The sequence below is a fragment of the Oryx dammah genome, unplaced genomic scaffold, assembly GCF_014754425.2.
Source record: "Oryx dammah isolate SB20612 unplaced genomic scaffold, SCBI_Odam_1.1 HiC_scaffold_21, whole genome shotgun sequence".
Lineage (NCBI taxonomy): Eukaryota > Metazoa > Chordata > Mammalia > Artiodactyla > Bovidae > Oryx > Oryx dammah.
The window spans coordinates 43298655-43322407 of NW_024070205.1; the positions used below are offsets into that span (position 1 = coordinate 43298655).

Consider the following 23753-nt stretch of genomic DNA (forward strand, 5'->3'; position numbering starts at 1 on the left):
ATTAATGTAATACACAATCACGGTTGTCCCAATTACAAACTCGAGACTAGAATCGGCAAATATGTATCTTACCACCACCCTAAACACACAGAAGAAAATTAGAGAAGCAGAAACGTCTTCATCACCTGAATGTGTTTTACCCATTCTTTGATTCACATATTTAATAAATATGTTATTAAAAGTTACACAGTACTTATCTGAAACTGATACAAAAATTACAGAGCCAAACAATATAGCTGTCCTTTCTGTGAAAAGTGAGGCAATGAACATGTCACACAGACTAGGTAAACATGCAAATAAAAATGCAAATAAAACACGCAAATAAAAATGGTGAAACAGTCTAACTAAAGGTTACAAGGTTTTGCAAGAATTTTGGTAGTAACCTCGAGATTTAGGGACACACTGCTTTTAAAAGTTTTCACTCACAAGAAAGTGCCCCCAGCACCTCTGACTGCTCACTTTATGCTGATCACTAGGCTCAGTATTAGGGCTTCCCTTATAGCTCAGTTGGTAAAGAATCTGCCTGCAGTGCAGGAGGCCCGGGTCCGATCCCTGGGTCGGGAAGATCCCCTAGAGAAGGAAATGGCAACCCACTCCAGTATCATTGTCTGGAAAATCTCATGGACAGAGGAGCCTGGTGGGCTGCAGTACACAGGGTGGCAAAGAGTCAGCCACAACTGAGCGACTAACACTTACTTACTTAGGCTCAGTATTATAGGAGGATGATTATCAGCCCTGTGTCCTGAGTCAGAATCTATATTTTGTAAAAATCCCCCCCAGGGAATTCTGATGGCTTACCAGCTTTGTAAAGCACTGATATTATAGAGGAAAAAGGATATGGCACCATTCCTGTTCTTCAATAGCTGATAATGTAATTGGGGACACAAGAGACACCAATACAAAGTGACCGAGAGTAATAAGTATGTTATTTGAAGAGTGTGGTAGGAATTCATAAAATGGAAAAGTCAGTTTGTCCCAGAATCAAGGAGATAGGTGAGACTCTGATTGGAATTTACAGAGTGGACAGTGAAGAGTAAGAGAATGGCATTCTTAGTAGATCAAATAATGTCAGCCAAGAAGCAAAGACAGAGGTTGTTGAGGAGCCTGACATCATGAAGATCCCATGGGAGGTGCTAGATTACCATTTATTGAGAACTATTGCAACAAATCCTCTGTCCATGGGACTTTCCAGGCAAGAATACTGGAGTGGGTTGCCATTTCCTTCTCCAGGGGATCTTCCCAACCCAGGGATTGAACCCACGTCTCCTGCATTGACAGGCGGATTTTTTACCACTGAGCCACCAGGGAAGCCCCTGAGACAAGTCGTAGAAGCTTGGAGGCAAGTAGATGCAGGGAGCCCGGGGTAAGTCATAATGATGCTTCAGACAAGATAATTCTCAGATTCTCTATACATAGCAAAATCATATCTTAAAGCCATGAGAAACAGCCAGATCCTCTGAAATATGTAAGGAGCCCTGGAGGCAGAAAAGATATAATCATAGTAACAACATGTGCTGTGTGCTTTCCAACTGCTAGAAATTACATACTTCACAGTGTTCCTTTATCCTCCCAACCACCCTATTGGGGAAAATTATTATTATCATCTTTATTCTCCTGATGTCCAACCTGAGATCAGAGAGGTTGTGTAACTTATCCAAGGGAACACAGCTACTAAGTGGGATTGAAATCTGGTCTGATTCTCCCAGTGAAACTCTTTAAACCCTCTTTTTTGTCTCTGCCTTAGGTGGCCACAGGTGCTTATCAACATAGAACTGTGCAAGACAAAGACAGATGGCATATGATATCACTTACATGTAGAATCTTAAAAAAAAAAAAAAAAGGCACAAATGAACTTATTTACAAAAACAGAAACAGACCCCCAGACCCAGAAATCAAACAATGAATACCAAAGGGGGAGAGGGGAGGGATAAATGAGGAATTTGGGATTAAAATATATACACTAACCATGTATAAAATAGATAAACAACAAGGACCTACTGTATAGCACAGGGAACCATACTCAATAGTTTATAACAAACTATAATGGAAAAGAATCTAAAAAAGATTATATACATTTATGCTGTTGTTTAGTCACTAACTTGTATCTGACTCTGACCCTATGGACTGTAGCCTGCTAGGCTCCTCTGTCTGTGGAATTTCCCAGGCATGGAAATTAGTTACTAGAGTGGGTTGCCATTTTCCTTCTCCAGGGGATCTTCCCCACCCAGGGATTGAAGCTGCATCTGCTGCATTGGCAGACGGATTCTTAACTGCTGAGCCACCTGGGAAACCCATATATGTATCACTTTGCTGTACAGCTGAAACTAACACAATATTGAATCAAGACAGAACTGTACATGGGTAGAAGTTAGTAAAGTGAGCCAGGCCATCAGGCCCCATTCATGTGATCACCCCCTTGCTTCCTCACCACCTGAAAATACGGTATATCTGTGCCCAGTAACAGGGCATAATGCCCTCTTCCTCAGATTAGAAGGAAAGTAGTGTGGTTAAGGATTTTGGGTCCCACCACGATGGGAACTGCAGACGGTCTGGCAAGTGTGAACTCTGCCCTAGACAGCTTTTTTGGTGGCTGGGGCTGGTGAGGGGTTCCTGGGCAGTGGGCTGAGCAGATGGAAGTGTGAGAGACAGTTTTACTCCCTCTCATGAATCCGAGTACTGCCCTGGCTGATAGAACCTCCGATCACCGCATTTCCTTCACCCGTGGTAAAACAGTCACTAACTCTCTGGCTCTTCCTAATACCTCCTGTCATCTGGGGCAGTGACCTAGCCAACCCTCAGCCTAGAAAGGTCTGAGGAGGTGGGGACAGCCCGGGCTATAGTCATCAGCGGCGCCTGGGGGAGTTGACGAGGAGGAGGACACTGCCACCCGCAGCCTCTGGGAGCTCACTGCAGCTCAGACCGCCGACAGCCTCGCAGAGGCAGCCCTATCCACCCCCGGGGTGGCGGCGGCAGGCAAGAGAAGGAAAGGAACCATGTTCCTCGCTTGCCCTGGCTTCTGGGTCCTCGTGGTCCTAGGCACCAGCTGGGCAGGCTGGGGGAACCTAGGGGCTGAAGCAGCGAGGCTAAGGCAGTTCTACGTAGCTGCTCAGAGCATCAGATGGAACTACCAACCCGAGTCCACACACCTTAGGTAAGGCAGGTGGGGTGTCTGTATGGGCTTCTCCGGGAAGGATAATCTATTTCTTTTAGAGAACATTCCTTTTGCAATTCCATTGCTGTGTGTGTGTGTGTGTGTGTGTGTGTGTGTGTTTAACTTCAGATAGGTAAATACAATTAATAGGAGGGTTTAATGAATAAAATTGGTGGGTGTTCATTTTGCCTCTCATAAATAATACAGTGGTTACAGAAAATATTGTTTGGCTAGATACTGCTTTCAAGAGCTTGTTGTTGATATAATTTAGTTAGCATCATTGATTGTTGGTTTAATATATTGATTGATTCAAAAGCACCAGGCACCTACCTCTTCATTAGCCCTTGCTGCAAACTCCTGTTCCAGATTTTTAGTAGTTTAGTATTTTTAGGAAGGGCTTCCCTGGTGGCTCAGACGGTGAAGAATCTTCCTGCAATGCAGGAGACTTGGTTTCGATCCCTGGGTTGGGAAAATCCTCTGAAGAAGCAAATGGCATCCCACTCCGGTATTCTTGCTTGGGAAATCCCATGGACAGAGGAGCCTGGTGGACTATAGTCCATCCGGTCTCAAAAGAGTCGGATACAAAACTTCTAGGTACATACTATTTATTCTATATGCACTTAGCTTCATCTTCTAAAACTAAAGATGTGTACCTTGTAACTTTATTATAAACAGATTATTCAGTAACAACTGCCAAACTTTTGTTGCCTTTTATAAATGACTTTCAAAACATCATCAATTCATAAAAATGCAACATTGTTTTTCTTTTACCTTTTGTTCTGTTTCACGTGACTCTTCATTCTTCTCTCATTCTTTATCAGTCCCTGGGATATGGTCTACTCTGGCTATTTTGATAAGAGTCACTATTAAAAAGCCTATGTAACTAAGACAAGGGTTAAATAATAAAACTGTATCTGAGTTGCAAACTCTTTTCCTAACTGAAAGATTAGAAATAAGATTTCCCAGAAATTAAACAAATCACAGGTTCTACTCAGTATTTCTCTGAATAGTAAACCTCTTAGTGTAACTAAGTTTTTTTTTTTTTTAACTTAGCATCACAGTTTAAATGATTGTGAAAGATGTGTTCCTCTTTTACAATTTCGAAACCAAAGCAATCTGCCAGGAAAGTATTGTGATGTTTTAAGCCTTTTAGTGCATAACATTAACCCTTTCAAAATCTTTTCTCTGTAACTGGATTATTTTGGAGGATGTGGCAGCTTGGTCTTGTAGTAGTAAGTCCCTCTTAAAAACAAATCATTTAAAATATTGTATTTCAAGGTGATAATCTAGGTCACACCCACACCCTTAGAGAGGTGATACTAACAAAAACCCCCAAAGAAATAGTCTTTCCAACATCTATTTTCCTGCTCATGGGTAGAACACTAGCTTGGATGCTGGCTTTCCTATGTCATGCTTATGCCTGCTTATACTTGGGAGTTTATTCTTTCTTCTGCAATTAACAATGAGAATAACAAGTTGAATATTGAAGGCAGAATCACATAGGGCAATAACAAGCTGAATATTGGAGGAGGCAGAATCACATAGGGCAACACCCTGATTTACATGGTGAGTTCTCCAAAGAAGCCGTGATTGGTCATCCTATCCTCTCACTCTGTGATTGAGTTTCCAGAATTCTGGGAACAGTTACTCCTCTGGTATCAATTATTGAGTCAAAACCAAACAGTGATAATCCAGATCAACGGTCACTATTTTTTAAACCTCAAATCATGTCATTTCTTTCTAGTACTTCTTTTTTAAAATTTTATTTATTTTTAATTGAAGGATAATTGCTTTACAGTATTGTGTTGGTCTAGTACATCTATGTGAAAAATTAAACCTGTATATCTGGCTGCTTAAACTAAGAACTTATTTTGAATTGTCCTACACTGAGAGCTAATGATACTCACTATAAAGAAATCAACATCCATCCTTTTCTAAAGTGTATTTTAGCACCAAGCAAAAATCTTTCCTTATTCCATGTAATATTGGCAGGGCAGTGCCTTTTAGTGGTGAAATATATCTTTTATTCTTGCTCTGGAGCTAAAGTGAATATTTTTGAAAATTTCCCTAAGGAAATATGTTCAATCACTTGCATGCATATAGTAACAGATATTAAAAAAATAGATGTATATTGGTCTGTCAAGGGTTTAAGCTTTATATGATTTTATTATGAATAAATCATCTTTAAAGAATTCTCATAAATGGAAAATTCATCATGCATATTGTTTGAATTCATCTTTAACTTTCTGCTCAGACTGATTATTTTCCAATAGCAATTCAGTTGTTCAAATTAAAAATAAATATACCTCAGTATGCACACACAATATACACAGGGAAACATAGTAGGAAGCACACCTCTATTAAAATTACATAAAAGACTGATTTTTCTTAGTAAAGAGTTTATACTGTCACCTGTACTCCTGTATTTACAGATCTATGGTTAGGGATAGGAAACATGTTTCAGTTTCACCCTTCCAAGAAAAAGGACCTCCACATTATGGACACTAACATACAATCCTAGGGTTCTTGGGCTCTATAAACTCTTAAGAGGTCATTTAATTAATTTTCAACTTGCATGTTTTAACTTCCTACTTTTTCCCAAACTCAAAGCACCCAAAGCAATTAGTAAATAATTGTCTAGTTTCTACTTGAATGCTTCCAGTGACTGAGAACTTACCACCTTCTATAGCTAGCCTTTCCAAAAATACTTATGCGTGCCTCTTTAAACTCTGCCTTCAAATATTAACACAGTTCTTGTATCCCACATTTTAAAATTATGAGAACTACTAAAATTACAGATTTTTCTGCTTGCTGGGAAAACTTGAAAGTGAAAAATCAACTTTAATTACGCTTTTAAGATATTACTAGCTAACATGCGTTGAATATTTGCAATGTGCCAGCTCTAAACCCTTTGTAGGTATCAGTTTATTTAAAACTTGTAATAATCCTTGAAGGAGGTTTTACTGGTGGTCCCAGCTCACAATTACAGAAACAGAGGCAAAAATGGATTAAATAAACTTTTCAAGGTTATACAGGTAACAAGGGCTAGATACAGGATTCAAACCCAGACACTCTGAACATAAAAAAAGTTTTCTTAGCCTCTGTGCTACATAAACATCATAGCAAATGTGATTAGTATCTTTCTCTGTTACGACCTAATTATACTGGGCCACTGTCTGGATTAGGAAGCATAACAAAGCCAATGTGGGCAACTGGTTTACACATCTGTAAGAAATTTCCCCCAATTATCTTTCCTTTTGGGCTCCCCTGGTCGCTCAGATGGTAAAGAATCTGCCAGCAATGCAGGAGATCTGGGTTTGATCCCTGGGCTGGAAAAATCCCCTGGAGCAGGGAACGGCTATCCACTCCAGTATTCTTGACTGGGGAATCACATGGACAGAGGGGCCTGGTGAGCTGCAGTCCATGGGGTTGCAAAGAGTCAGAGATGGCTGAGCAACTAACACTACTACTATTATCTTTCCTTTTACCTTTGAGTTTAAGACAAGGATGGGAATGATGTGTCCATCTTTAGAGACACAGAAGGAAAGGATGGATATTATCCCAGTACTCTCTCTGCTTTCCTCTCTGAGTTCTTAACCATGGAAACAACTGGCCCTGTGCATCTGTGGATATGAAAGCTGCAGGTACAGCCGGCTAACTGTACTTTTATAGAAGGGACTTGAACATCTGCAGTTTTAAATAAACTATACCCCCCACAGATACCAGGGATGACCGATTGGACAGTAGTTTTTGAATCTTGGTTTTGCCATTATCAACTGTTTCTCCTCAGGCAAGTTACTTAAACTTAGTTTTGTCATTTGTTTGTTTCCTATATGAATCCCAGGGCTTTGACTCCATTAGCCATCTTCAACTTCTGAGCAAGAAAGAGTCCATTAAATCAACAGCTTTTAACAGTGTTCTCCAGCAGCTTGGGCTTCCCTGGTGGCTCAGGCGGTAAACAGTCTGCCTGCAACGCAGGAGATGCAGGTTCAATCCCTGGGTTGAGAAGAATCCTGGAGAAGAGAATGGCACACCACTCCAGTACTTTTGTCTAGAGAATTCCATGGACAGAGCAGCCTGCTGGGCTACAGTCCATGGGGTCACAGAGTCAGACACGACTGAGCAACTAACACCAGCAGCTTAAAACTGTATATGAATGAAGAGTTGAAAAGCAGCTCACATATTTATTCATAAGGAATTTGGCCATATCTTTAATCATTTAAAATATAAGCCTAAAGTTTGGATTCTTTTTTAGAAGTTTGATCTGAGTAATAGGGTTGGTTAATGCAAGCTAAATTTGTGGAAGAATGGTTATCACAATAGGATATTCTTGAAGACATCAATAATTATTTTATTAACTTCACTTATTGTTCATATTTATAAGACCTGGGGTTTCTGAAATGCAGTTAAAAAATAGTGTTATTTCTAGTAAAGGTTTGAGGACATGAGAGATCTATTTTGTTGTACTGTGAGTATATGTCATATAAAGCCTTTCAAATGTATTTTATTTCCAGTTCGAAACCTTTTGAAACCTCCTTTAAGAAAATTGTCTACAGGGAGTATGAAGCATATTTTCAGAAAGAAAAACCACAATCCAGAACTTCAGGTAAGCCTGAAATATATTTTTAAATTTTAAAGATAAAACTCTATGGCTAATTTGATATTCACATATATCTAAAATATACATTTAGTGATATTTTATAGAAATGTGTTTTTGTTGTTTTTAACCAGTGTGACTACATAATTTGTAGGGCTCTTATTCATAGTATTGAGAATTTCAAAACAGTAACAACAAAGCATTAAGCCAAGCTGGGGGCCCTCCTGAGCATGGGGCCCTGCGCAATTTCATGGGTCACATGCCTATGAAGACAACTGTTTTTAACATTGATTTTAAAAAGCTAAACACAACTTTTAAGTGTTTGAATTTTTATTCATTCATCTAGCAAACTATTAAAGAGCACCTACTGTGGGCTGGGCATTGAAATAGGCACTATGGATGTCATGGTGGTCAAGACAAATGCATCTCCTGCCTTCGTGGAGCTTAAGGTCTAGTTTAATGAGCACAAATGAACTTTAGCAAATGATTATTTGCTGGGTCCCAAAATTCATTTAAAGGAACTGTATATGGCTGATTTTTTTTTTGCATCTATCCTTCCCATCTCTTTTTTATTTAGTGTGATATACATAATAGCTATAATTTTTAAAGGAAAATGTCTTCTTTTCCTCAACTCTTTTTCAATTAAGTAGGCTGAATGGGTTTCTGGGATCTCAAATGTGGTGAATATGGTAACATAGTCCACAGGAATGATAAAGGCCATTAAGAGACAACGTCCTCCAGTTAGGTCCCCTAGTTGATAATTCACATATACTCAGACGGTAAAGCGTCTGCCTATCCTGCGGGGAACCCGGATCCAATCCCTGGATCGGGAAGATCCTCTGGAGAAGGAAATGGCAGCCCACTCCAGTATTCTTGCCTGGAAAATCCCATAGATGGAGGAGCCCAGTAGGCTACAGTCCATGGGGTCGCAAAGAGTTAGACACGACGGAGAGACTTCACTTCACTCCCCCCACCCCCAACCAGGTGAAGACCTGTCATTTTCCTCAGACTGAGCCTTCTACATCTTTTATTCACTGCATCCTGTCATGCCTCCTCTTTAGATCTCTCTTCATGTTCAATTTTTCCTAACTGGAGCCTTCCCTTCTGTCAAAAATCCTCAAAAATCAAACAGGACACAACTTCTGTCCAGGTTAACCACCATCTAGAAGAAAAAAAAAGTCTGCCCTTGACTCTGCCTGCCTTTTCTTCCCTCTTTTACTACCAACTTCCTGTGTGATTGGTGCATTTCATTCTCTATCATATGAAATTACTCTAGAAAAAGGGCATCCATGACCTCGGAGATGGGACTTCGCCCATGGTTCAGCAGTAAAGAACTTGCCTGCCAATGAGGAAATGTAGGTTTGATCCCTGGTGCAGGAAGATCCCCTGGAGAAGGAAATGGCAACTCACTCCAGTGTTCTTTCCTGGGAAACTCCATGGACAGAAGAGCCTGGAGGGCTACAGTCCGTGGGGTCACAAAGAGTCAGAAACAACTGAGACACTGAAGACAACAATAATGACCTCGAGGTACCAGACCACTGGGTGCTGTCCATTTATTTTCCCACTTAGCATTACTAGGACATGTAATGCTCTCCCTTCTCGAAACTCTGTCATTACCTGGTGTCCCTGGCGCCACTTCCTCTGGTGACAGAAATCGAATGGAAGTGACTGGAATATAAGGAAATGGAAGTAGGAGGAACTTACATAGATAATTCTTTCCTGAAACTTGGCTCCAAATGGGAGGAGAGATAGGGTAGTTCCGGGAGGAAATGAGAGGTTTAAGGATATTTTAAGAGTTTTATTTTATCTTTAATTTACTTATTTGGCTGCATTGGGTCCTAGGTGTGGCACGAGGGCTCTTTGATCTTCTTTGCAGCATACGAGATCTTAGTTGCGGCACGGTGGATCTAGTTCCCTGACCAGAAATTGAACCGAGGCCGCGTGCATTGGCAGCGCAGAGTCTTAGCCATAGAACCACCAGGGAAGTCCAAGAGTTTTATTTTAAAAAAGAATGACAGTGACTTAAAATATCTAAGTGCCCAAGGGAAGAATCCTAAAGAAAAGGAGAGGATAAAACATCTGAGGGAGAATAACTGTAAGAACCAGACTCAGAAGAAACAGGAAGTGATGGGATTCAAAGCTGGGCTGGATCGGCCTGAGGTAGAAGAGATACTGCTCTCACGGGGGAACTGGCTGGGGGGGGACTAGGTAAGCAACCTTTTATTAATAAGTTTACTAAAAATTGCTTGTAGTTTTGGGGCAGGAACTTAAAGAATCTTCTGTCCTCTATAGACTCTGTAATTTTTTTTTTTAATAGATCCAGCTTTAAGCTTAGTATGTACAATAAATACTTAAGAACTATTTAATGAAATTAAATTGCAGGTGGGTAAGGGAAAACGAGCTGGGAAACATACTCATTATGCCTGGAAAAAGAGAAATTGGGCAGATATTCAGAGTTCTCTTTTTTGTGGCTTTTGCCAAGTGAACTGATTTGTCTATGCTTTGTTAGCTACTTGCTGAGTGCAGTAACGGGTAGAAGGACCAGTGCCAGACAGGAGGTTGTCTTTTAGGTGATGTGTGAAAAGTGAAAGGAAGTGAAGTCGCTCAGTCGTGTCTGACTCTTTGTGACCCCATGGACTGTAGCTTACCAGGCTCCTCCCTCCATGGGATTCTCCAGGCAAGAGTACTGGAGTGGGTTGCCATTTCCTTCTCCAGGGGATCTTCCCGACCCAGGGATCAAACCCCGGGTCTCCTGCATTCTAGGCAGACGCTTTAACCTCTGAGCCACCAGGGAAGCCCAATGTGTAGGCACTGATTATTTTTGAAGAGGAGAATACTGTGGTCTAAATCCTTTGAGATGATTAATTTTGTAGTGATTTCCTGATTCAATCTCATTAGAAGTAGAGCTTGATAGCTGATTTATGTTTAAGCCTAGGACACTTAAAACATTACTTTTCTGTCAACACTTGTATATCTAATATTTGTTTTATGTGAATTCTGAGCAATTTTAATATCTATTTTTTATGTAACCTCTTCCTGAAAGCCCAAAGTTGCTTAATTATGAACCCCTGGAGCACAGGAGTTGTATCTTATTCACCTCTATATCCCTATAAGAGTTGCCTGTTGTTGTTTAGTTGCTAAAGTGAAAGTGAAAGTGAAGTTGGTCAGTCGTGTCCGACTTTTTGCGACCCCATGGACTACAGCCTACCAGGCTCCTCTGTCCGTGGGATTTTCCAGGCAAGAGTACTGGAGTGGGTTGCCGTTTTCTTCTCCAGGAGATCTTCCCAACTCAGGGATCAAACCCAGGTCTCCCGCATTGCAGGCAGATGCTTTTACCATCTGAGCCACCAGGGAAGACTGTTTAGTTGCTAAGCCATGTCCAACTCTTTTGTGACCCCATCGACTATAGCCCGCCAGGCTCCTCTGTCCATGGGATTTCCCAGGCAAGAATACTGGAGTGGGTTGCCATTTCCTTCTCCACTAATAGTGGATACAAGAGGGAAAATCTAGTGTAAACGAAAAGTCTCGGATTTTTAATAAGATCTGTGTGAACACTGCCATTGACTGCATGGGCTTCCCCATTCCATTGCCTAGTTCTGTGTTCTCTGTATCTTTCCCTTATTTCCTGCTCCACTCATCTGGTGGGTATGATTCTAGCCATGTGCTGTATTTCTGTAGCATGAGCCCAGAAGTTTTTGTGGGGTCAAGCTACTGGACAGGAATTTTGAAGAGATGCCTCTGCAGTGAGGTTTATAGACACATGGACAGGTGGAGGGGCCGGGCTCATTTTTAGGAATCCTGTCTGGGGCTTTATATGACTAGTTTTGAGTCTCTGTATTTTCAAGAAGGATTATGAAATGTTTGTCCCCAAAGGAGTTTTATAATAGTAGCAACAATGGGCTGCCCTGCGTTCTGCAACACATTATTCACCTGAGAGCAAGGGATTGGGTTAGCTTACCTCCTGCAGTTTTCATTCCAAAACTGCATGAAATTGGGTACAGGTTGTGCTACCTTCCTGCAATCTCAAGACAGGCCACTCTTTCCCCCAATTTGACACTGGGCACCAAAGAAAAGGCAGAGAAGGCCTTAGGCCATCTGGTTTATGGAGGATCTAAATGGCAGCTCAAACAACATTCAGCCGTGTTTGCCTCCATGCATGAAGGTATTTGGTTTGCATTTATAAAAATACCCCTTTGTTTTGCTTTAATTCTGAAGAAGTAGATAGGGAGGCTAAACAAATATTCCTAACCACTCATTGCAGTAAGAGGTTAAATAACTTAGAAGACTTATTCTGGGCATCGGGCATGTGCAGCCATGTGATGCCAACAAACAAATCAACCGAGCAAGACATCCAGGGTAACAAATTGCACTGGACCATGTGACAGCAGTCAGCACCTGACTTGGCTCATGGGCATTCTGGGCAGGTGGGAGTAACCAGTGGGGGCTTCTGTTGGGAGCTAGGCCTGAGAGTATCAGCCAGAACAGAGGGGTCAGTCAGTGGAGTCAGCTATGGCCAGGAGTGAAGAACAGTGCATACATGGGGATTGTTCCAGGAAAGTGAGGGAGCTGACCTGCCCTGCAGAAGGTGGTAAAAGAAAGCTTTGGTTCAAGAGTCTAGAGACCTGAGTTCTAGTCCTAGCAATGCCACCAATCACTGACTGACCTTGGACACGCCACTCTTCCCACCCGCTTCCCAGGCTTTGTAACTATCTCTCAGAGGAGGATTCAGCTCTGTGGACCCCATGGTCCTATGCAGAACTAACATAAAAACACAAACAAAAAGCTTCTGGCACAAGGTCAGTGTAAACTCTAGAACTTGGAGCTCAGGGAGTGGAATAAGACAACAGTGGGTGGAAACATAGGATGACTGTCTCAAAGATCATTTTCTCATTGCTAAGGGAAAATTAGTTTCCTATCATTGCTGTAACAAATTACCACAAACTTAGTGGTTTAAAACAACACAAATTTGTTATCTTAAAATTCTTGAGGCCAGAAGTCCAAATGAGTTTCACTGAGTTAAAATCAAGGTGTTTGAAGACCTCTGTTCCTTCTGGAGGCTTCTGGGAGAATTATTTCCTTGCCTTTTCCCTTTACTACTGATAGAAGCCACCTGCTTCCATGGGCTCATGGCCCCTTCCGCCTTCTTCAAAGCCAGCAGGTAGCATCTTCTAGTTGCTAACTCAGATACTCCTGCTTCTCTTTTCTGAGGACCTTTATGATTACGTTGGGCCCACCTGGATAATCCAAGAAACCTTCCCCATCTCAACTTCCTTAACTTAATCACACCCACAGAATCTATTCTGCCATATAAGATAGCATATTTACAGGTCCCAGGGATTAGGATGTGGGAGGGCATTATCCTGCCTACTACACCCCCCCACCCGCTCCCCCAAACAAAACTCTGCCACAGTGTCCTCTGTTTCAGGAAATGGCCTTCTCATCCACCCAGCCCTCCAAACCAGAACCTCAGCAGCCATCCATGGCTCCTTGATCTCCCTCACCCCCTACTCTACATGCAACCCATCAAATCCTGACAGTGTGATCTAAACAGCTCTCTAATATGTTCTCTCCTTATCATCTCCATTGTCCTAACTTTGAACTAAGCTACCAACATCTCTCTCCTGGAGCCTTCCATGTTTAACTCTCAACCTTCACTCTGGTTTCTCACAAATGCAGCTGGTCACTGGTCCATGTTGCACCCCTGCTTCCAGATACTATTAAGAGGCAAAACTCTGAGAGGTCTACAAGGCCCTGTGTGATGAGGCCTCTGATCATGCCTTTGGCCTCACTTTCTGCCTTTCTCTCTTACCTACAAAGCTCTGCCTTCCCGTGCCTATCTGCCAGTTCTCTGAATAGGCCAAGTGTGCTGCACCTCAATGCCTTTGTACATGCTAGTCTCACTCCCTGGACTGCTCTTGTCCATCTCTTTGCCTCTTTGCCTTTGGGCTTCAGTTAACTCCTCACTGTGGTGGTGTCGTATTGAATTAATTTTCACAACTACACAGGATTATAAGAGACAGTGTATGTAGACAGCTCATTAAAGAGCATTTCTCCAAGAAAATGCTGAGTGTATATTTATAAAGTCCCCTTTTTGGACAAGGGAGTCATATAGTAAGGCTTTGAAGATAAGGAAGTTTGTTCTGCGTGCAGAACACCACCTATCGAGGCTGACGTGTCAGCCAAGATATCTGTCTTAAGGGCAGGAGAAAGAGCACACAAGGAAAGGGTAAGACAGAACAGTCTTCAGAAAACAGGGCCTTGAGAAAGTAACAACATTTATATCTTAATACCTCACTTCCTCAGGGAAGCATTTTCCAACTCGGATCCCCTTCCTGCCTCTAAGAATAACCTAGAAGCCCCTGTCAAATGCCCTGCAGAGAATCCTATTCTTTTCTTTCATAATATGAACCACAGTTTGCAATTAAATACTTGTGTGACCATTTGTTAAAATCTGTCTTGCCTTCTATTGTCTTTGAAGGCAGGGGGTACATCTGTTTTACTCACCATTCCAATTCTGACACCTAGGATAATGTGAGCATTCAATATTTCTTAAAAGAATGAATAACTACAAGGTGCAATAAAAAGAGGTGGTTAAAAGCTTAGCATTTAGAGTCAGACAGATTTAAGGTTAAATTATGGCTCTGCCTCTAATTAGCTGTATAGTACTGGCTGAGATATTTAGATTCTCTGAGGTTCAGTTTCTTCATCTGTAAAATAAGTATCTTAATAACAACCTTAAAGATCTGCTGGAAGGTTTAATGCAAAGACTTAGAATGCTTCAATATATCAAGAGGGACAATTACAGTTATCTCCATGGTAAACAAATGCTGGTCGAATTCCACGACTACTGTAACTTCCTTCTCCTGCTCCCGTGATCCCTAATGGGCAGAAGCCAACCCCACGAGAGCTTATGGATGGCTTGGAAGTGAGAGCAATCAACTGTCTGAAAAAGGGCTTTTGGCAACAAGTCTTCAAGCTTTGAAGGACATCAGAATCAACTCAGGAGCACACCTCCAAAATGCAGATTCCCGGACCCCACCTCCAGAGAGACTCAGGTTCACTGGGGCTGAGAGAGTACTTACTTGAGAATCTGCCTTTTAGTTCAGCCCTCGCTGATTCTTGATGCAGAAACATCCAAGGATTACACTTTGGGAAACTGTAACATGTGACTCTTCAGAAAGCTGAGTCACATATCAACTCTTCCCCTAATTCCACAGACAGAGTTGGTCCTTCATCCTTTCTTCTCCTGTAGCATTTTGCCCATATCTCAGCAGTAGCTCCTACCATATGTCTACCTCCAAACGAGCCTGTGAGCTCCTTAAGGACAAGGACAGTCGCATATTTATCCATGTGTCCCTAGGACCTAGCACAGCCCCTGGCATGTAGTAAGAGAAGCCTCACTGTTGATTTCTGCACCTCAATCTGCTGTCCCTGCTGTGCTCCCCATCTAAGTAACTGCTAACATCACTTATCCAGTTGCTTAGATCAAAACCCTTAGGATCACCCTTGACTTCTCTCTCTCAATGGCTACATCTAACCCCTCAACAAATTTGCTGGCTCTACTGTCAAAATGTCCAGAATCTAACCTCTTCTCCCTGCTTCACTGCTGCATATGCTGGCCCAGCACAGCATTATCTCTAGTCTATTCCACCTGGTTTGTGTCCCCTGTTGTCACTACAAAGAATATTTTCTACCCAGCAGCTAGGACAAATCTTTCTTGCGATTTTTTTTTTTTTTTTAGGATGAACTTTAAAAAAAAAATACTTTTTATTTTGTACTGGGGTATAGCAAATTAACAATGTTGCAATAGTTTCAAGTGGAGAGCAAAAGGACTCAGCCATACATAAATGTGTATTCATTCTCCCCCAAACTCCTCTCCCACCCAAGCTGCCACATAATATTGAGCAGAGTTCCCTATGCTATACAGTAGGTCTTTGTTGGTTATCCATTTTAAATATAGCGGTGTGTACATGTAGGATTAACTTTAAAACATATGAGACCATGTCTCTCTGCTGCACAAAGCTCAGTGATTTTCCATTTCACTTAGAAGAAAATCCAAAGTCCCTACCATGGCCCATAGTGGGTGACCCTAACTTTTCTCACTCTGGCCACACCGATGGTCTGTTCTTTGGATACATCAAGCTCACTCCTGCCTCGGGACTCTGAACTTGCCTCAGGGCCAGAGAATGGTCGGTTCTGCTCCCTGACTTCACCACCTCAGAGAGATCTGAAGTAGTCAGGCGCCTTCTCTCACCTCACCCTTTCTTGACCCAAGATGGCAGTCTCTCCAGGAATGACAGTGAATCAGAATGGGGTGGACATGATCAGAACTATTTCTTCTATTTTTTTAACTGGCTTTGGGCCCAAGCCAGGTATTTCTACCTTCCCATCCTTATCTGCCTGCATGGGATACAGAGGTAATGAGCTGGGAAAGCCTTCTAGATTGAAGATAAGCTCGTCAGCCTCAAGACTGAGAGGAATGACAGCAATCACCTGGGGGGTTTTCTGCATCTTTTCTTGCTTAGCAGCTCTGTCTTGCTGCTGCGGCTGCTGCTAAGTCGCTTCAGTCGTGTCCAACTCTGTGCAACCCCAGAGACAGCAGCCCACCAGGCTCCCACGTCCCCAGGGTTCTCCAGGCAAGAACACTGGAGTGGGTTGCCATTTCCTTCTCCAATGCAGGAAAGTGGAAAGTGAAAGGGAAGTCGCTCAGTCATGTCCGACTCTTCGCGATCCCATGGACTGCAGCCTTCCAGGCTCCTCCGTCCATGGGATTTTCCAGGCAAGAGTATTGGAGTGGGGTGCCATTGCCTTCTCCGAGCAGCTCTGTCTTAGTAATCCTGAATACAGACATATTTTAAATCCTTGTATTCATAGGACTCCTTGGGCCTACTTTGTACGCTGAAGTTGGAGACATCATGAAAGTTCACTTTAAGAATAAAGCACACAAGCCCTTAAGCATCCATCCTCAAGGAATTAAGTACAGTAAATTCTCAGAAGGTAAGAGGAATTTAACATTATATCCTTCTGACATGGGAAAATGTACAACTCTTTTACCACCAGTGTCAAACCTTTTGAACCATATTGTGAATTAAGTTAAGAGAAATCTCCTTTCCTATAACTGGTAATAATAAAAATTATGCCTTTTTTATTTCAGAGGAGAAAGTGAAAAAATTCTGGAGTCATCTAGACCTCAGTTTTTTTGCTATGTTTTGTTTTTGAATAGTTGGATGGGCAGGTTATCTAATCTTTATGAACTCCAATATGTTCCTCTGCAAAATGAGAATAATAATATTGCAAGATGGGTTAAGGCAGGGGTTCCAGTAAATACTTTGGGCTTTGAGAGTCATAGAATCTATGTTGCAACTACTCAACTCTACCATTTAGTACAAAAGCGGCCACAGACAATATGTAAATGGATGTGCATGGCTGTGTCCCAATAAAATTTTATTTATAAAAAATAGGCAGCTGGCTGGATTTGGTCCATGAGCCATAGTTTGAAACAGTGACATAGGGCTGGACTGACACAGGGCTACCCTAGCACATAGGTGGCATCTAATAAGTGATATTCGGTGGTGATGATGGTCATAGATGTAGTATCGAAATTTTGGACATACTGAAGTGGTTAAGAACATAAACTTTAGAGGCATTCTTAGGTTCAAATTCCAGCTTTACAATTTCTGATTCTATGAGGATAGCATCTCTAAGCTTCAGTTTTCTCATCTATAAAATGGGAATGGTTATACTTATTCCATAAGATAGTTCTGAGGAACAAATGAGATCATTTAGGTAATGTACTAAATATGATTCCCTGGAACCTGGTAAGTCCCCGGTTAATGATGACAGTGATGGTGAAGATCATGGATATGGTGGAGATTAAAGGGACCACTTCAGCTACAGAATGGTAAGTACCTATTGCTGATATTGTTCTGATTATTTCCATTACGTTAATGTTCAGACCACAATAAGCAGAGTAGAGTTCTGTTAGGGACTGATGTAAGAAAATTATCCATACTATAATAGATGTTGGTATAACACCATTTAAAAATAAATTTTAACTTTTCATGATTCACAAATCTTTTCCCCATGTATGCCAGCCATTATACCTTTGAAGAGAAGAACTAAGTAGGAGAGTAGTTTACAATGTAGGTCTGGAACTAGACACCCCGTACAAATTCTGGCTCAGACATTTATTAGCTGTGTGACTTTTGGCAAGTAACTCTACCTCTTTGTGCCTCGTCTCTCTCATCTGTAAAATGGGGATTGTAATCATATCTCATATAGGTTTGTGGTCAAGAAATATCAGAACAATGCCTTGCATATTCTCCAGGCAAGAATTCTGGAGTGGATTGCCACGCGCTCCTCCAGGAGACCTTCCCCACCGAGGGACTGGATATTGGCAGGCAGGTTCTTTACCACTGGCATCACCTGAGAAAGTGAAAGAAAGTGAAGTTGCTCAGTCGTATCCAGCTCTTTGAGAACCCATGGACTGTAGGTTGCCAGGTTCCTCCTTTATGGGATTTTCCAGGCAAGAATACTGGAGTGGGTTGCCATTTCCTTCTCCAGGCCACCTGGGAAGTCCTGTATATAAAATGAGCACTTGATAAATATTAACAAATAATAAGCACTTGATAGTTTTACAATGATAAAAGTAATTCAATTAAAATGTCTTTAAATTATAATGTTATAATGTCAATTTTATCTTGATTAAAAATGTTATTTGAAATATGTTCAAATAACTTAATATTTACCTGACAGTATACGATTAGAGAGCTTCCCTGGTGGCTCAGAGGGTAAAGAATCTGCCCGCAATGCTGGGGACCTGGTTTGATCCCTGGGTCAGAAAGATCCCTTGGAGAAGGGATAGGCTACCAACTCCAGTATTCTTGGGCTTCCCTGATGACTCAGATGGCAAAGAATCTGTCTGCAATGTGGGAGACCTGGGTTCAATCCCTGGGTTGGGAAGATCCCCTGGAACAGGGCATGGAAACTCACTCCAGTATTCTTGCCTGGAGAATTTCCATGGACAGAGGATCCTGGCAGGCTACAGTCTGTGGGGTCACAAAGAGTCGGACAGGACTGAGTGACTAAGCACACAACACATATGGATTGGAAAGGGACTTTTTATTTATTATTTCCTATGTAAATTGCTATCAAACTCATCCTGGTAATGTCAATGAACTAACCTCCCCAGGACCATTAGCAATATCACTTCATCTTTGGCTTGAGGAAAAACAATGAAGCATTAACTGAAATTTCAGGCATCTTAGCCACTTTGCAAAACTCTGGGTGAGGTAGCTTGTAATGGCATAATGACATAGTGAAGAAGAATTTCACCTACTTATAAGTATTCCAAATGACTGCATCAGGAATTTGGCAATGCCATGCACAAGGGGAGAACCCTCAAAACGTTCCAGAAAGGTTCTATTTCAGATGTGGGAGGAGTTAAGTGTTAACAGACTTTGTACTCCACCTAAGCTGTTTGCACAGAGAATGAACCTTGCAACATTATCCCTCTTTCTTTACTATTTATTTGTCCCTGCACTCCCCTCCTGCCAGAATAATTTATGAGCAGTTGTTTTAGAATGTTCCCACCACTTCCATTGGTCTCTTGGTTATTGCCCCTGGTTTCATGAATCTGAGAAAGGTAAACACAGATTAATGGGCAAAGTCCAATTTTATCTTGGAGATGGGATACAAATCTAGTAAACAGACTAAAAAGATTGGTCTGTCCTTTGTGGTAAAAAATAAAAAGGCAAGCCTTCTATTTTATTGTGTCCTCTGTTAGAATAAAACCTCTCCTTTTTCATGTCTGACACTTACCCTACGTCTTGTAGCCTCCTTCTGTGGTTTGTACTATTTTCTCAGGAGTGGAAATAAATTAACCATATGCTGAGTCAACTACAAGAGAATCCAGATTCCCTTATCTCAGAGGTAGATACTTGAGAGATGAATGGTGGGAGGTTGAAACAATATAAATGGCTTAAGAGAAGACTAAAACAGCCTTTGTGGTTGTTTGGGCTAACCAGTGAATGATCCAACCTAGACAGCAATCTTCTTTATCTGGAAATTAATCCTTGAGCCCCACCAAAGATTTGGAGACCTACTGACATTAGCTAGAAGAAAAAGATAGCCATGGAAAGAATGCTGGCTTTAGAGCCAGAATGACCCCTGGATTTGAACCCTAAATTTGACTAGGCAATTGCCTTTATCGCTAAGCCTCAGTTTCATTTCTATAAAAGGAGGTAGCAATTCCTCCCAACTAAAGTTATTGCAAGGATTAGTCACAGTATATGTCAAGTTTTTGGCACATTGTGTTCATCATTTTATTTCTACGCAAATGAAATAAAATTGTCAATAGAATTCAGATGACAAAAGGAACTAAAATCGCACAGAAGACTTCAGTTATCCAGAGTACATAAGGAATGAATTGTTTTGAGTAATAACATTTTCCAGATAGTTTGAGGTTTACTTTAAGTGTTAAGATACTTTTAAAAATCACTTTGGATAGAACTTTTTCTAAATGTTATACTTTCCCAGACTTTTTTAAAACAGAAGATGACGAGTAAAATTCTAATCCCTTCCTAAACCATTACTTCCAATCTACTATGAGATTTTACAAATATTCACAATGTTAGAATTTTGTGTAGTCTAAGAGTAAACAGACTCGAAATGAAGATCTACATTGTCTATGGTGAGGTGAGTGAAAGTCGCTCAGTTGTATCTGACTCTTTGCCACCCCATGGACTATACAGTCCATGGAATTCTCCAGGCCAGAATACTGGAGTGGGTAGCCTTTCCCCTCTCCAGGGGATCTTCCCAACCCAGGGATCGAACCCAGGTCTCCCGCATTGTAGGCGGATTCTTTACCAGCTGAGCCACAAGGGAAGCCCATTATCTATGGTATTGTCACAGATAAAGACCCTGAGCTTTCATTCATGGATTTTGTTACATTTATTTTGGTTGTCCTGGAACTTTGTTGCTTTTTTAAATTCTAGACTATGCTTTAGTTAGGAGATGACTGGAAATATGAGTCCAGGCCGGGAAAGACGTTACTGTATTTAGTGTGGAAGTCTCATGATGGCCTTTCCTCCACAAACTGATGGCATGTGACATAAAAGCCAAGTTGTATCATGGTGTTTTCAACTTACTTCCAGTTGCATGCCCTCCCCAGGTGTACAAAGTTACGTAGGGCAAGGATGGACAGCTCTTTTGACAGGATAAATTGTGATTTATAAAAATACTTACAAGAACATTTCTTTTAGAAATGTATTTGATAGGAATATGTGTTTAAACCAGTAAATAAAATATTAATATCTGCAACTGTACCTGATTTTAAACTTTTTATCACTAAAAGAATTTCAATCTGAGGCTAAAATCTCAAAAATTCTGTAGCTAGTACGTGCTGAACTGTTTGATCACAGTGCTACACCCTTGAGCAAATTTTTTTGTCCAGTAAGATTTCTGAAACTGTTTTGGACAGTTCCCTTTAACGGTTTGTTTCTGAGGGAATATTAATATTATTCGTTGACTTATATTCTCACAATTTAAAAGTGTGAGTTGCACTGTCAATACTACACAACAAAATGAGTTCTATAATATTCAGCTATCTGTTGGTAAGCTAATTCCTCAAATAATACATAAACAAGTAAGCAACTTTTCCACCAGAGATTGTTCTTTGCATCTAAGTGTTGCCAAATTCTCTGTGTGAAAACTTAGTCTTCTCAAATTTTTCAAAACATTCCAATGCTTGACATAATGCAGTCAATTACATTTTTCACTTTGCTCTGGATGTTTTGGCCTCCTGCAGATGCTTCTTTGAGTATATAGTAAATACCTGAAACAAATTGTAAGGGCTAACATATTGATAATAATTCTTGTAAGTCTAAAAAATGTGACAAGCGTGCAAGTCTTTCTCCTTCAAAAGACTTGCAGGCCCTGTGCAATGAAATCAGGCTCTTTACAAAACATCAGCACTCTAATTTGCTCAGTGCCTAAATTGTAGTCTCTAAAAGAATGTTCTGAATATTTAAGTGCACACCGGACAGTTCACTGAGTTTATTAAATGGAGAGGAAAAGCTCCCTAGTGGGTGACCAAAGTGGCCCTTTATGTAACTTCACTTTTCCAAAGCTTGTACACACTATTTTACATTTGGAAAAAAAAAATCCTGAGAGTCTCTTGGCAAATAATTAATTCATCATGACAAGTGTAATCACAAAGCTGACTATAGACGGAGCAGAAAATGAACAGAATTGAGAAAACTATAAAATAAAAGGTCACCCTTGTGTAAAGAATTTATTCTAGCAGGAAGCTGAACAAGGACTTTTTGTCCTCTAGCCTAATAGTCTTTGTTGGATAGTTCTCCTCCTTTTGGTTAAGAGTTTTAAACTTTTTGATTACAAAGTCAAAGTCAGATTTGCCAAAAATATATTTCATAAATGCTTCCTTTATATAGCCATTTCTATTTCATATGTCATGTTATATACCTTACAAAAATCAAAGATACAACTTGCTTGTTTTATTCTAGATGAAAAGTAAAATAAAATACTTTAAAGTGAAAAGAATTAAAGCAGTGAAAAATTATCCCCAAACTATCACATGAGTAATCCTCACTCAGTTTAATTACAGGATCTATTCCTATATACAGATTTGTTTCAAGATGCCCATATTTCACCTTGTAATCATTCATTCAGTTACTTGAAATTTATCCTGTGTTTAACTAACAAGTGAATCTGAAATTTTCGGTAATTTACTCTGGTCAACAAGGCAGACATTAAAAACCACCATGTGTTCAAATAAACTTAGATATGAAACCCTGACCATTTAAAATTAAGTTTGATATTGTTGGATAATCAGTTACACTGCTATATCTAGCATGTGTTGGAACCTCTTCAGTGATTCTTAGATAATTTTGTGATTGGTCTCATTAGGGATGAACTTATCTGATCATGGTGTTCTGATCATGGCTTCTCCATTGAAGTGGCCCTAGAAGAAACCTAGAAATGAAATCCAACACAATCAGGGCACTTGCTTGTAGTCTGCTATTAACTAGGCTGTGAGCTCCTTAGGGTCCCAAGGAGCTTCTTTATGTTTGTGCCCTGGCACCTAACCCAGAGCCTGGGACATAGATGTTTATGATAACAATCATCACTGAACTAAACTGAGAAACTGAGGACCAGATTAGAAAGTAAAGACTACATGTTATTTTCTGCTTGCTCTGAAACTTACTAAATTTGCTGATTAATATATTAAGAGACTTTAAGAACACAAGATAAATTGTATCAGAAGTACAAAGTTCATTTCTTCAAAAATAGAAGAGGCAATGTCAATTTAAAAAATGCCTAGGAGTGGGATGTGGAGAAGGCAATGGCACCCCACTCCAGTACTCTTGCCTGGAAAATCCCATGGATGGAGGAGCCTGGAAGGCTGCAGTCCATGGGGTCTCTGAGGGTCAGACACGACTGAGCAACTTCACTTTCACTTTTCACTTTCATGCATCGGAGAAGGAAATGGCAACCCACTCCAGTGTTCTTGCCTGGAGGATCCCAAGGACAGGGGAGCCTGGTGGGCTGCCATCTGTGGGGTCGCACAGAGTCAGACACGACTGGAATGACTTAGCAGCAGCAGCAGGAGTGGGATGGGAGGCTCAAGAGGGAGAGAATATATGTATAATTATGACTGATTCACGTACAGCAGCATCCAACACAATATTGTAAAGCAGTTATCCTCCAATTTAAAAAAAAATAGCTGAGAAAGGACATAACCAAAATTCGAAAACATTAGCACAGGTTGCCATAAGACTGGTTAAGTGCCAGATATTTTGCATGTACTTTTCAGTCCTCAGAACCCATCAACAATGAACTATTATTGCTACAAAATGATTACATTATCTTAAGTTATGAATGAGAAAACTAAGGCTGCAATTTCCCCAAATTCAGACAGCAAGTGGTGCAACCAAGATATTTCAAGTCTAGCTCCTAAACTCATGTATTTTCTCCCATAACCTA

General features: G+C 40.8%; 1 protein-coding gene across 1 annotated transcript in view; it reads left to right on the top strand.

The window, feature by feature from the left end:
- Positions 1-2862: 2862 nt before the first annotated feature.
- Positions 2863-23753, top strand: part of F5 (coagulation factor V) — a 74993-nt gene continuing 54102 nt past the window's right edge. The window contains exons 1-3 of the mRNA XM_040263552.1: positions 2863-3151; positions 7666-7757; positions 16623-16745. Coding sequence (XP_040119486.1) covers positions 2994-3151; positions 7666-7757; positions 16623-16745 — 373 coding nt within the window. The 5' untranslated portion in view covers positions 2863-2993. The remainder of the gene's footprint in view (positions 3152-7665; positions 7758-16622; positions 16746-23753) is intronic.